The sequence below is a fragment of the Chamaea fasciata genome, unplaced genomic scaffold (genome assembly GCF_029207755.1).
Source record: "Chamaea fasciata isolate MVZ Bird 193981 ecotype frontalis unplaced genomic scaffold, bChaFas1.0.hap1 SCAF_10, whole genome shotgun sequence".
Lineage (NCBI taxonomy): Eukaryota > Metazoa > Chordata > Aves > Passeriformes > Sylviidae > Chamaea > Chamaea fasciata.
The window spans coordinates 8,829,950-8,844,558 of record NW_027094095.1 but is presented as its reverse complement, the minus strand read 5'-3'; the positions used below and the strand labels follow the sequence as shown (position 1 = coordinate 8,844,558).

At 42.8% G+C, this 14,609-nt stretch overlaps 1 protein-coding gene across 2 annotated transcripts in view; it reads left to right on the top strand.

The window, feature by feature from the left end:
- Positions 1-14,609, top strand: part of RGL1 (ral guanine nucleotide dissociation stimulator like 1) — a 53,184-nt gene that overhangs the window by 529 nt on the left and 38,046 nt on the right. The window contains exon 2 of one of the 2 annotated variants that reach the window (XM_066192215.1): positions 508-618. In XM_066192215.1, the coding sequence (XP_066048312.1) occupies positions 508-618 (111 nt within the window). Of the gene's footprint in view, positions 1-507; positions 1,204-14,609 lie in introns of those variants that run through there. The other variant, XM_066192216.1, reaches the window with a different exon arrangement.

The following is a 14,609-nucleotide window of genomic DNA, read 5'->3' as shown; positions in this document are numbered from 1 at the left end:
AAATCACAAGCGCTTCAGATCTCTCCTTCTCAAGAGAATTAAAATGTCGCTGTGTTTCAAATGCTCTGTAGCTTCAAAGATTCAAGGCTGTCTGCAGAAGTAATTCAACAGTTTTAAAAGTGCGAATCCTTCCCGAAATGAAAAGCCAAAGAGATTAATTGTTGTACAAAAGGGGGGAGGAAAGAGACGACTGCTAATCAAAACCAAACTCTTTCCTTTGAAGACTTCATGCAACTATTTAAAATATGTGCTAGTCTGGGGAAAACAGTTAAATGGAAAGTTAGGGTACCTCGATACCACAGGAAGGGACAGCTTGCCAAGAATATCTCCAGCGTTCCCTCAACCTAAGGGTATCTATCCTGGGTTGCTTTTATTGTTATGTTTACTTTGTGCTGCCCATCTCCCCTGCTCTGCCTGGAGCAGCAGAGCACCTGGGATAGATTGTGGTCAGCCGAACGGGGAAAACGTTCCTTTTCATCTTGTTTTTCTTTCTCCTTTTCCTGGCAGACCACATTTCAGGATGGGGGTGAAGAGGTAGAAGATGGAGCTGTCTACAATGTCACCCTTAAAAAAGTGCAGATTCAGCAGGCTGCCAACAAAGGAGCCAGGTGGCTGGGGGTAAGTGAGGCTAGCGCCGGGGCATTGGGGAGGGCTGCTCATGGACTTCGGAGCAGTCTCCAGGGAGCTGAATTCCACAGGAATTGTTACAATATTAACTTTCAGCACTGACTGATCTCATGATTTAAAAAAAAAAAAAAAAAAAAAAAAGAAAGAAAAAGAGCAAACCAAACACTGAACTAGTCTGCTTGGGTCATCTGAAATAACATTCTCCTTGTGTTGACTCTTCCTCTTTTCCTGACCTGTAAAAACAATTTGACCAGCTGTGGCCATGTATCAGGTGATTCTTGGTGCAGAAATAAGGGTCTTAGCTTATGGCCCGAGGAGCTAAACATTTAACAGTTATTTCAGACTGGACTATGGCTCATTTCTGCTGTTAGGAACCTATCTCAGGTCTCCAAACAAATAGTTATGTTATTTTGACTGGTGAAGGTCCCTCAAAGTCAGCAGAACTTCCTCTGAACTTAAGGGAATATTGGTTTGGGTCTTATTTCTGAATTGCTTTCTTAGCCAGATGAGAAATTAATTGCATTTCTGCAAGAAATACAGCTCTGTGCTGTTTTTCAAAGCACGAAGGCTTTAATGGTAAGTAAAATGAGCTTAAATGCACACATTTGATTTGACATGCTGCTGAGTGCCTTCACCTTTATCAGGCCAAGTCCCCAGCCGATAAAAGTTTCCTCACTTCACTGGAATCAGTGCAGTTGGGGCCAGGTCTGCAGGAGATGCCTGCAACTTCCGTAGTATTTTGTTATGTTTGATTTTTTTTCTTTGCGATTAAAGGCAGTAATATAAAAAGTTGGCTTGATGTAGTATCCATGTTGGTATTTTAAAGGCTTTTAAAACTGACCTTAGATTTATATCCAGTCATTTTCTTGTGAAGCTCCTGTGACATGAAGCAATACAGCAGAGCTGCAACCAGAGTTGGGAAAAATAAGCAAATTCTGTCCTGCATACAGATAGTGCTTAGAGTCTCCCTTTCCCGTGTTTCCAAGAAGGACAGAGAGTACTAATCAGAACAGATAATTTCAAATCTGCTTCCTTTGAGTGGCAGATTTCCCATTTCTGCCTCCTGTTTTTACCAGGAAAAATACTACCCAAGTATATTTGAGCTCCTGCAACTTTCCCAGCTGGTTTTGTGTAAGAGGTGAAGACCATTTTGAACGTGTCTGCGTCCCAGAAACATAGTTTAGAAAAGTAGAATTTTTTCCCTGCTTGGGCTGTGTTGTTCCTTGTAACAGAAGGAGTTTGCCAGGCCTTGGTCTTGTTCTCAAAGGAAAAGAGTGTGTATTTTCCTGCAGTCATCCCTACAGCTGATGCTGCCCATCCCAACAGGAGGACTAGGGACTGCAAGGTCAGGGCAGTGACTGTCAGGTTCCTGAGGCTGTTGGTGGTTTTTTCAGGTTGGAATGTTTGTGGGGAAGGAGACAATGTGTCAGAAATCCACACCTGTTCTGGGCATAAATCTGTGACTTTGGCTTCCAGTCTGGTCTCTTTCACTAGATTAAAAAAACAAATCTTACGAATCTTATGTATATTATTTAAAAATATTTTAGAACATATGGGCTGTTTGTTTCCTTTAAACTCTTAAGAACATAAAGTATTTTAAGCTCTTCTTGTGATCTTGTTTTAGTAATGGCTTTTTTTGTGGTCCTGAAATCAATAAATAGCCTCTAACCCAGAGCATTATTTATGAAGAGCCAGCCCTTCCCCCCAGCAGTTTGGCTTTGAAAAGCCGAATTGTCTCTTTTAGAACTGTCATCGGGTGACTTTTTTTTTTTTAATATAGAGTTTATAAGGGTGTGGGATTTTTTTTCTATGCTTTGAAACTCATTAACACTAAATTAACAAGGTGTTGGATTTAGCAGTGTTGGTCTTAATTTTTTTGATGGTGCTCTAAGTCAGGCTTAGGTTGAAGACTCAAGGTCAGCAACCTATTTTTACATGAACAAGTATTGAGCCTTCACTGTACCAAACATAGTAACTCTCTTATCGATCATATGCATGCCTGGATTTACTTTTTAAAAAACTTTTTCTCAGTGTCAGTTTGTGTCCTGTAAAAGCCCACTTAGCAATATGACCCCTTCTGAGGCACTGAGCTTCTCCTGGTTTGTTGTGGCAGGTCAAATCTGATAAACCGACCTTGAAATTCTCCATCCTAAGAACCCATCCATGGGCCATGTAATGAGAGAATGGCCTGTTTAAAGGCCAATCATAAGATTCCAACTGTAGCACCATAAACACTTGCCTGCTAAAATACAGAAATGTCTTTCTTGTGTTTTCAAACTTCTACAACTAACAAAAGTGAAAGAGAAACAGGCTGAAGCAGGCATCAGCAGTTCGGAAATTTCAAAAGTGTGGAGCTTTTGGATAATCGCTGAATTTCTTAGCTTTAAATTTAATATTAAACATCAAAGGGTGCTAATAATAGCCACTGCTTTTGTCACCACATACTTAGTCACTAAATATTTTAGTGAAGCTTAAGACTTTAAGCACTAGAGTATTAGGGAATATTAAAAGCTCTAGTGGGAGCTGAGTATTGTGAGAGATGCTGCACAAAAGCACTGTTTTGACTTAAAAGAATGTGCAGAGGTGATATTTAAATACAATTGTCTGTACATACGTCTTAGCTGATGATTGGTGTCAAAGCTTCAAAAGTCAAGTGTACCTTCAAGAAATATTGAGAGGGGAATCCCTGCCAAGCAGAATGGATTCAACCAGAGAAAGCGTTAATGCATTTTTTTTGAAAACAAAGTGGGTTTTGGTGGCTCCAGGATCCTGGAGAGAGAGGAACAAGCCACAAAAAGCCATGGAAGCCCGACATCTTTGTGGGAGAAAAGGATGGAGAAGTAGAGGTGTGTACATGCGGATGAAACACACTCAGAAGAGGGGATGAGGAGGATTTGGGGTGGACAGTCATCATCAGTTTGGCATTATGTCAGGCTAGAAAAAAGGGCATACTGGTAACTGGAAGGGAAGGTTTGGGAGCACAGCAAGGAATTTGAATGATGTGATTAGAAAGAGTGTGTAGTGTTTTAAAACTTTGTTTTCAGAAAGAACCTGAAAAATGGGATTCAGCTTCCCTCTGAGGATGTGAATGCAGCCCATAGGGAGGCTGGGTGTCAAAGAGGATGGTGCTGTTGTCCGTGACGAAAAGACACCAAAGCATAAGAGGCAAATGTCTGAGGGATCAAGTTTGATCTTGAACTGACAGCCAGGTACCCCCGTGAAATGAAACAGAGACGAGTTTGGTCACACTATAGCCAGAAGCAGGTAGGAACAGCCAAACAATGGATGTGAAAGTAGATCAGCCGCTAAATACCTCAATTTCTGTGGCCAGGAGCAATATGCTGATCGTGTGAATGGCGTGGGGAGGTGAACTCCCGCCGGTGATCTACGGGAAACAATAAATAGTTGAAGAGAAGGGAAAAAGCAGCGGTGAAGAAGTACGTGGAGAGATGGGGGGAGCTGGGAGAGGGGGAACAGTGGTGCAGGAAGAGTAGAGGCATGGTTGTGGTGTGGGCGGGTGGGCAAGATTACTGAAATAAAAGCTAACGAGGCTTTAAAATGCTGTGAAATGACTATTGTTGAGCCCCTTGTTAAGCAGCCAGAGTGCATTATCTCCCCCTTCCAGGAGTTAGGGGGGGATGGCCACCGCTGTCCAGCCCTGGGAGAGGAGGGAATAGTGAGGAATGAGCTGCTCAGACAGGAGGGGCTCCTGAATTACCTGCAATTGTCTTTGCCTATCGGAGTCCTTCATCTGGGAAGGAGTGAGGAAGAGACCCACAGTGTGTATTTAGTGGAGCAGGTCGCAGGAAATGCAGCCAGCACCGGGACTTCCCCAAGCCTCAGTGCTGATTCCTCACACCTGAAACGATTGCTGAGCTTTCGGAGTACATCCATCGCGTTTCTTGCTTTACTCATGGGGGACACGGGCTCCCCTTCCTCTGAGTCTTAAATATCCAGATCACAGATAAACGGTTTGCTCACTTATGGCCAGGCTGCCTGGCTTCATTAGGCATGGACTACACGTCTAGAAGAGATTTTAGAAACTTGGTCTTTAGTTTTTGCGTTCTCTTCTTGGCTGCAGCTGAACTTCTGGCTCTGGGGTTCGTTCAGGCAGAGATGGATGCAAAATATAGCTTGTCTTAAAGTGTCTTTATTATTATGATGTTCCTTTTATAGCAGAACACATTCTTCCAAAATTTGTCAATAAACTGCTGTTAGAAGGGTGCTTTTCACTACCTTAAAGTGTTGAAAGAGGGAAAAGCTGAAAAGTAGCAAATCAATCACTTAATATTTGTGTGTTTTCTTAGCACTGCTATTATTTGATAATTACCTTTTCTGGGAATTTTGTAGTGCTTTAAAAACAAATTTTTATTTTTATAAAATTTTACTACTTCGTTTTGTTTTGTTTTGTTTTATTTAGTGTGAGTGATTGCCTTGCACTGAAAACTGCATGCGACCACAAGTTTGGCTTCTAAACACTTCCACAGGCACATACATTGGCAGGAAGCTTGTGCTGGAGAGCTCAGACACAACGACATTGCAAAAACTTGTGGCTGAGTAATCTGTATCCCAGTTGGGACCTGGGACACAACTGTCTCTCTGACTTGATCAATACGTCAGAAAAGAAGTTTTAGTCTGGATTTCTTTCTTTCCAGCACAGACCTCCTAACTCTGGGTTGAGATTTAAGTGGTGCCTGGAATCATCAACATTTAGGAAGAAGCAAAACCTCGAATTTTCTCTGAGCTTGCTCCTGCCCTCCCACATTCCCTTCTGAGCCAGCTCTGTGATTTCTTTTTCATCTTACCCTTAGATCCCAGATGTTCTGGTTGAGTGTAGTTTCCTGTGGAAGCAGCAGGCAGTGGCTTGGCTGATCATTGTCCTTGCTGCAGCTTGCTGGTTTGTCTCTTGATTTAGAGCATGTGTTGGTCACTTTTGGTTAAAGCAGACTTTTTAATCAGGTTCCCTCAGCCTGTCCTGACTGCCCAGACCAAGGCCAGGGTGTAGTTCTGGCTGTATGTTTGGCAGAAGCAGAAAAGCAGCTCCCAAGGTGCTGACAGGCTTCCTACAGAAACAGAGCTGTGCTGCTGTCCACTCCAGAGACTCTGAGGGGCTGTCTTGGAGAAGGAAGAAGGATGGGGAGTACTCACGTTGGTTTTGCTTGGGGGAAGATGCCTGTTGGGTGCTGGAGACCCACAAGCTAACATATTCAGAGGGAACTGAATGATTTTACCTATAGACATGTACACAGTTATCCAAAAGAAAGCTTTGGCATCTCGCTCAGCTTGTCTTTTGCTTTGGAGTAGTCTCTTTCCTCCTGTCCTTCCTTCAGTTGTGGCAATAATAGTACCATGGGACTATTCATAGCCCTTATTAATGACTTCTCATGGAATATTTCTCTCCTTGCTTCCTGGTTTAGGCTCCAGGGGTATCCTAAGTAGCAGTGTTGGATACAGTCATCAGCTGGTCAGTAGAGGCCGTGTGTGCAACAGACACTCAAAAATGGAAACTGAGCCTCTTAAGAGTTTTAAAAAGGAAGCCTGAACGATTACTGTCCATTGCTTTCCCAGTCCCAAATACAAAATGCATAATTAGAAGGGTGACTGGCTTTGTAGCACAGTGCTGTGCTCTCAGCTGAGTGTAAAACCCCCCACTCCAAGCTGCCAAAGCGTGACAGGGTGGCAGTGCTTTAATCCTGTGGTGTTACAAAGGCTGACTTAGGGCTGGGATGAAGAACTAGGAAGAAGCAGGGGCAGCCTCCCTTCCTGTGCAGGGGCACCTCTTGCCAATGATTCTTGTATTAAGTGGAATAACAAGAGTTAAGGGAGCCTCTTGAGTAGAGCTGCTGGAGACTGTTGCGTTGCTGCGCTGGTTGTGTGTGTCTGCATTTTGGATATCTCCCAGCCCGCCTGCTCATGGACAAAACTTGCCCTTGGCATTTACCTGTGACATGCAGGATTAGAATGACATTCTGTGCTGTAATTGCTTTCCTTTGGGAATTCCTCTGACAGCCAGGATGACTGTTTTTTTAAACTCTGCTACTTGGATGCTACAGGTTCTCCCTAAATTCCAGTGCCTTAACTGTCTTGCTGCTGACATCACTGAATGTTATCTTGCTTCCTTTTTTAAGAAGCAGTAAGTGAAAGGAGTAACCCTCAAACTTTGCTTGCTCTGCAAAGGAACTGGCACTTTTTTCCTGCATGCTAGATCTAGGTCACTTGTTGGGTTAAGGAAGAGTTGGCAAGGAATGTGGCTATGTGTCATCCGAAAGCCTGTGAGATGCAGCACATGAACTGGACTGAGATGTTGTACAGAGAACAGCCCTGGAGAAACCATTAGTTTCACTGTTAGGGTTTTGATGCCTTCATTTAAAGAACAGGCTGAAGCATTTCAAGTACGTTAGTCACACTTGGATTTAAATTTAACCTTGGAAAAGCTAATTAAAAATGTGTGTAAATGCACGTTTGAACTTGCATCTGCTACTACTGCTGGTTTTTAAATACAGAATTTCCTTTAGCCAGCACCGTAAGGGGGTGCTCCTGTGTGAAGAAGGCAGCACGAAGTAGTCAGGTGATGGCTTAGCCCCTTGGAGAAAACGGGGTTATTTTGTGTAACAGGGGTAAATAAATGCTAACTCGGTGTGGATCCTGCTCTTGCTTGTCTTTGTGTAGTCACTGTGTAGTGTCTTGTAAAGGAGGGGCAAAAGGTTTGTGATGTCTTTGTGTTAATATCGCATTAAGATAGCATCAGAGATTGTAAAAGATGATTCCTAAGGGGGATTGGAGCCTCATTCCTGAAGGCTTGAGCGGCTCACCAGCAGTTGTCTCTGGGCAGGTGTCGTGGTTTGCTCCTGCAGTCTCCCAAAAGTACTTTTGCCCTTGGTTCACCCCAAGGAGTGCTGTGTTCAGTGGCCATACACGAAGTGACTTGTAATTCTTCCTGGGTGGTGCGCTAGCATGTGGGGCTCAACTATAAAATCTGTGTTAAGTTTTTACACCTTATGGAATAAGAATTTTATTGATGTACGAGGATGTGTGTTTTGTTTTAATGTGGTGTGTTTTTTTGGCTTTTTAAAATTTAAATAAAGTTTTAAAACCATAGTGAGGAATTATATGTTTTGGACATGGAAATCCTTTTACTGCTTATGGAAATCCTTTTACCTTGGACCGAACTGAACTCATGCTAATGCCTGAGTACTGTAGTTCAGTTTAGCACTATGCCACTAATAGGTGACAATTTAGAGACTGCAAGGGAAGCAGAAGCATACCCAAGTGAAGTGATAATGGTCTTGCATTCTTACAGCACCTTTCACCCAAATAACTTTCAAAGCATGGCTTCGGATTTTCTCCAGACTGACTATGTCGGACATGATAACGTAACACAGCACAAAAGCAGGATTTGGGCAGGATTAAAATTCAGCCTCAGTGCTGTGGCCTGGGTTTGGGAGATTCCCCTTTCATTTGGGAGGTGGGAAAGAGATGGGGAAAAAGTGCTTCTGGGACAATGTGACTTCAAAAAGGCTGAGGTTTTGAGGCTGCTGAAGGGTTTGAACCATTTAAAAAAGTCAGGGGAGATGGATTAGCTGTGAGAGCTGCATGGTAATATTTATTTAGTGGCTTCAAAGTGTTATCACATGGATATCTTCTTCACATGTGATGCACGCAGCAAGGAGCAGCTGCTTAGCAAGGCACAGCAGCACATGGAAACAATTTAGGACCAGAAGTGAATTAATTAAAACCATCTGGGGAGAAGACCTGGACTCCTGAGTCCAGAGTTCTGTGGAAGCATTTGCCTGCCATGCAACTGCAGTCGTGAAAGGAAGCTCAAACGTTGAGTTACAGCAGGGAAGGGGGGAGTGAAGTGAAGCTTAGGAAATCCTGTTAGGGAGATGAAAGCAACTCCTTCCTTGTTCCTGGTGCTTGTTCCCTCATCTCAAAGGTAGGAGAACTAGAAGGGGGATCCCCAGGTGAAAAGGGGTTTGGAGACACCAAAAAGGTGAGGACTGGTTAGTTTGTGTCTTGGTGCAACTGGGGTTGATGTGCAAGTTTAACAATAAATCCTCACAGGACTGAGGCTCCATTCTGGCAATGAATAGGAGGATATAGAAAAAGCCTTCATACAGTGAGTGGAGAAGGGACATGTTATCTCCAGGGTGGTTTTGAAAGCAAGGGGGAAAGAAGTTAGTGATTTTACATCGTGTGGAATTAACATGAAGGGACTTGCTGCTGGCAGAAGTAACCGAGTCCAACCAAGTCCAGCAGGATTCAGAAGGGATTGAACATTTGTATAAATAATGAGAACAAATTCATGAGATTCTAAACACAAGACATTAGTTTTTGGGATTTAGGGATAAAGCAAACATGTCCAGCAGCTGAGAAGAGTCTTTTCCTTTAGACTTGTTATTCTGAATGTTATGGGTGTTATTTCTTCACCTTCCTCTGTAGCATCTGGCCATTGTTAGAGGAGGGAAAACCTCTTGTTCAGTTTAAAATGACAATTATTATGTGTGGCTATTTATAAAGTTCTGGTTTCAATTTGTTTGCAGCAAATGTTTAATGAGGGAGAATAAGATTGAGCACAGCTACTTATCAAAAGAATCATGAGGACTTTAATGCCCAGGAGGTGTCAGGGCCATATTGCCACACGGTACAGGAGTTTGGTGTGGGCTGGTTTTCCAGCAGCCCTGCAACCTCCTTCTGGTTAAGGAGAATTCTGGGTGCTCACATCTTGGACTTTTTTATGTGTGTAAAGCAAAAGTTTGAATCTGTGCAGTTTTAGACTGCAAAAGTAGGAATTGTGTGGTTTTGCCCTTTGCTTGACCCCATTCAGCTTCATAATAGCTGCTTTAAAAATGAGGCAGCTTGGGCAGAACAGGGTACTCTACATGTTGGCTTCTCAGACTTTTTTTGGTTTGCTTTTTGTTGTCACTTCCAAGCATTGTGCTGAAATATGTAATGTTCTACCTACTGTAATCCTTCAGGTCTTTCCTCGGGTCTGTGTGCCTCTGTGGGGCCTCAGAGAGCAGGATTTTCAGCAGACGTTTTCTCTGGCCTCTCACGTTTATCTCTGTTCAGCTGCATAAGCCATCTGTTGCGCATCAGAGTGTAGCTTGCCTTCAGCAGCCTTGGCAATCAAAATGAGATTTTGGCAGCTCCACCTCAGGTGTGAGGCTTTGTGCCACTTTGCATGGTGACATTCAGTAACCTTTTGCTCTGCTTGGTTGCAGACTGATGGAGTACTGACTTTCTCCTCTGTGCCACCTCCATGGCTGTCCCACACATGGCTGTGACAGCAGCCGCCGGCGCTGCCCCTGGGCCACAATGGCACTAAGGAGGTGCAGGCATTTCAACTGCTTTTGTGGAGTAATCCTGTTGTTACGGTGTATTCCATCTATTTCTTTCTCTTATGTTCTTCTCACCTTTTTCTTTGTCTGAAAGGAGTTTAAAGGATTATTTTCCCCTCCCACCCCCTCCCCTGCCTTGTCCTGCCTTTCTCCCTATGGAGATTCAACCTTTCTTCCAGTCAGTAGCTGTTTCTTCCTTTCTGGGGAGTCCATGGGCTCTGTGTGCAAGTAAAACAACATGTTTTTCTTACTAAGTGGCATTTTCCATTGAAAGATCTCAGAATGATTGAACAATATGGAATGATTGAATGCTTTGAGATAGCCCTTGGGCTTCAAGCTGGAGACCTGTGGTAGATCTCATTAGACTGCCAGATCCCAGTGGCTCCTTGTTAGTATCTATAAATCCTAAGGCAGAAATAGACCATCACATTAGAGCTGGCTAGGTTTTTATTCCCTCCAAACTATAGTTTATGCCCCTCACAAGCTTGCATGTATTGAGTAAATTGAGTTTCTGCTTTGACTCGCATTGAGAGCAGAATGTCCTTCAGTTGTTTAGAGGATTCCTGTGGATAGATCTTGTCAGATGAGGTTCCTAACATTTCAGAGAAGTGTTGGTGTTGGGATGCAAACGAGTCAGTACACCCATCTTGACTAGCTGTTGTCTTCAGTACAAAAGAGATTAATTAACTAAGTGCTCCTGAGGTGCATTTGAAACCTGGTTTAAATATTCCATGCAAATACAGCAAGAAAATCATTATGAAGATGCAGCTCTGCTTTTGTTTGCTTAGTTTGTAGTAATCTCTGGCTGTACCTCTGATGCATTTTGTGTTTCTTAGGGTAGAAGCCCTTTAGGGCAGGGCTGGTGTCTTTGGTTTGGAGATGGCAGCCATTGTGCTGCTGTTGGAAATGCCCCATGAGTAACAACGACGTGTTTCCCTTGGAAGGCAGATCTGAAGCCTTTGCATTCCTCCTGTGGAGTGCTTCAGATTGATTCTGGCTGTGCTCCGGGCTCCTGGCTCTCTGGAGCAGAGAAAATGTGAATGAACTCTTGCACACTTACTTAAAGCATGAGGCTTGCATTCTTCCTGCAAAAACAGGCACTTTGTTCAGGAAAACATCAGGTGGTCAGGGAGAACAGGACAGGGAAGAGCAGAGGTAAGCTATTAACTCCGGGTGGGTAATCAAACAACAACCCCTTCAAAAAAGAAGAAACATCAAACCGATGCGGGCAACTTCTGATTTTTCTGGCATTTCTTTTCTTTTTTCCCCCCTTTACTTGTAAGCTATACTTATTTTGCATTCTGACTCAGTACTTCCCCATAATTATGTGTTTTGATTTATGCCCATTGCCTTAGGATTTCAGTCCAAGTGCAACTCAGCATTCTTAAACCGAAACACAAATAACTGTGGAGGGTTCAGGGCCAGCTCACACCGTGTGTGCTGGGGCAGAAGAGGAAGGGTCCATGACTGGGGCTGTAGTTAGGAGAATGCAGTTATTTGTGTAGCTGTGTGGTGGTTTGGTTGTCACACACTTCTGTTGGTCCAGTGAAATGCAGAATTTCTCATGGAGAAAACACCTGTAGGACTGGGACGAGGATGTTGCCATGGCTTGCAGACACACGTGTAGCCAAACACGGCCACTCCCTGGTTCTATAGGGGGCTTTGTGTGCAGGGGAGCACCAGGAGGTACCATACTCCATCCCTTGTGGTGTCTAGATTATGTAGTAAAAATGCAGTTTGGCCTGGACTAATGATTGAGTTAATATTTTTGGACTCTTCGAGCATGTCAATAAATACTCAAGCTGGTAACACTTAATATTAGGAAACATTAGCTTCCTATTCATGCTTTTTCTACTCAGACCCCACCCTGGAGAGGCCTCCTAGTTTCAAAACAAAGAGTAGTAAAAAGCACAGCCATGGAAATGAAGTTTATAATGCAGTTTAGGTATGTTTTCATGCTATGGTCATAAAAGGGATTATTGACTACTAACCTATTTCTTCTTAAAAGCTTAGAAAAGTTTGGCATTAGAGATTGCTCACAGTAATTATGAGACATGTAAAAGCATTTCTTGGGTATTTGTTGTTCCACAAAAGCACCTTGTTCCAAGTTCAGTTTACTTTGAAATATGAATCAGTCTTCTGCTAAGTATTTTCTCCTCTGTCAGAAGGCATTTCGTCTCCCCTCACCTACAGGTTAAATTTCCAGCTGTTCATACTATTAGTAATTTACCACTCTTGCCTTCTTGTTTACACTGGATATAGTGGCAATTTACACTGATTTCCTGACTTAGCATAAATTTCATTTCTGTGTACTGTTTCAGCAAGCTTTACAGTGTGAAAGGAGAGCAAACAATACAATTAGGATGAATAAAAGCATTTTGGGTTATGTAATATGCATTTGTGCTACTATTATGCAACAGAATTATTACTTGTGGCATCCCTAAATCCATTTTGAACTTAGCCCTGTTGCCTGCTGCCTCATACAGGAACCTCTTTGTTTTTACTGACTGAGCAGAGAGTGATGGTGAGCTGCACAATTAATGTAAATCACATTTCTGGAAGGAGATAAAAAATAGTGTGACTTGTCACAGGACAAGTATTCTGTTGGTAGTCAAAAATCATGATAACATATGAAAGCTGTCTGACTGTGTTAGTGGTAATATCAGTCATCCCCTCTTTTTGCTCCACTTGGTATTTATTTAAAAAATGACAGCATATTTTAGCATTTTTCATGAAAGAAACAGGACAAAGGTCTTTGCTGACCACTGTTTCACAAACAACATTTAAATAATAGCTTTCCTCTGGCATTTCTTAGGGTAGGCAGAGAGTTGTCATTTTTAACATCAAGGCAGCTTAGAAATACTGTATATAAATACAGAATTTGCTATGCTATGAGATTGAATCTCTCAGTATTTGTCAGATGGCAGGTGCACTGTACCTGTCCCTGTAATCTATAATCAGAATCACAAGAAGCTGTTTCAGACTCAAGTGAAATGCTTGAGCTGTCTGCCACCTCTTGTACTTGATTTCTCTGCTCAGCACCTCTTCTCCCTTGTGTTTCCCAGTAATGGTTCCTGGGTGCTTTGGCACCTCCAGATTCCCAGGGCAGACTGGAAGCTGTGGGAGTATGGGGAAGGAGGAAGAGGAGTTAAAATAAAGGCTGTGAGCAGAAGCAGTAATTGCTGTTTCTGGGGCACAGGGGAGCTGCCCCAGCTGCCTTTACCTTCTTAGGAGCCCTCTGTAATCCATACCTGGAAAAGCTGTTAGTAGTTTTGCACAATTAACCACTGCTTGCTTTATGGAAGTCCCAGGAGACTTTGTAGAGCTCTTCTCTCAAGAGACGCTGAAACACTTCCTTTGGCTCCAGAAGTCAAAATACTTCAGAAAATGAGCTGATTGTACCGCTAAAATGGGCACTAAAACCCATTTCCTTGCCTTCATCCTGGTGCTCTGCTCTCTCAGTTCTTTATTATTTTGAATATTTATTTACTGCTTGGTTTGGACATTTTGGTGTTTTTAGGCACTGAAGAGAGGAGGATACTGAGTTGTACAAATAATTTCCTTCCAATACAGAAGGCCTTTGGGAAGATACTTAGTACTGAACACATTTATTTACTGGATTATAAGAGTGTTTGTAGTAAATGTCATTCGATGACAGATGTTCCTCCAACAATGCACATGACTAAGAGTCTTACCTGACTTACTGGTTTCTTTTTCTTGCTTTTCAGTTTTAAACTAGAAACTTGCTAAGCTTCACTGTCCAATCAAAACCACCACAAGGAATATTTCATAATACAGGTTATGAAAATAACACATCCCTGGCATGCCTAAGAGAGAACAGGGTTGTGGTGAACTGCAGGTCTGTGAAACGCGACAAACAAAAAAGAAACATCAATAATCTGATGATTCATGTTCAGTTAAGTCAATGACGACACCAAATCAGACAAGAAAAGGGGGTGAAAGTGGTTTTATTAAAAGTCTGTCCAGCAAGAGGGGTGAGAGGTGGGACGAGAGGAATTTCTTGTAGGTGGGAGGCGACGAGAAGGTAAGCGCATAAATTGTACAAGGTAGAGATGGAGATCTGGAGCTGTTCAGCTGATTTTTTTTTTCCCCTTTAAAAACTTTGTGTGCTGCACAGTGAACCTCTTGGATGACTTGATTCTCAGTGAATAATATGGCTACGTTCCTTTGCTGCACAGATGCTTGTGAGAGGGTAAATTCAGAGCAGGCATTTCTGTGTTCCCATGGCTGGATAAACTCCAGCATTTGTAAGAGCTGCACAATGCCATTTTAACCTAGACATCTTTGAAGATTCAATTTAGCGATGCACTTGCTAAAACTCCTTTAGATGGATGCAGGCAGAGGTGATTTGTGAATTAGGCTTCTTAATTTTCGCTTTGATTCGTGTAGAGCTGGTCCCACAGAATTCACCGATATCCAAATGAGTCTAAATTTGCATCGCTTCAGGAGGTGTGAGAATGCGCAGCTCAGCACCATGGAATGCCTCTTCTTTCTTATTTTCCCCGGAGTGGCTTTAAGTAGCTGCAAGGTGTCCGAGTGAACAGGTTCTAACTGAGCAGCATCATTTGTGTAAGAGGCTTTTTTCCTTTTCTCTTTTCCCCTCTAAATCTGCCCTACAGC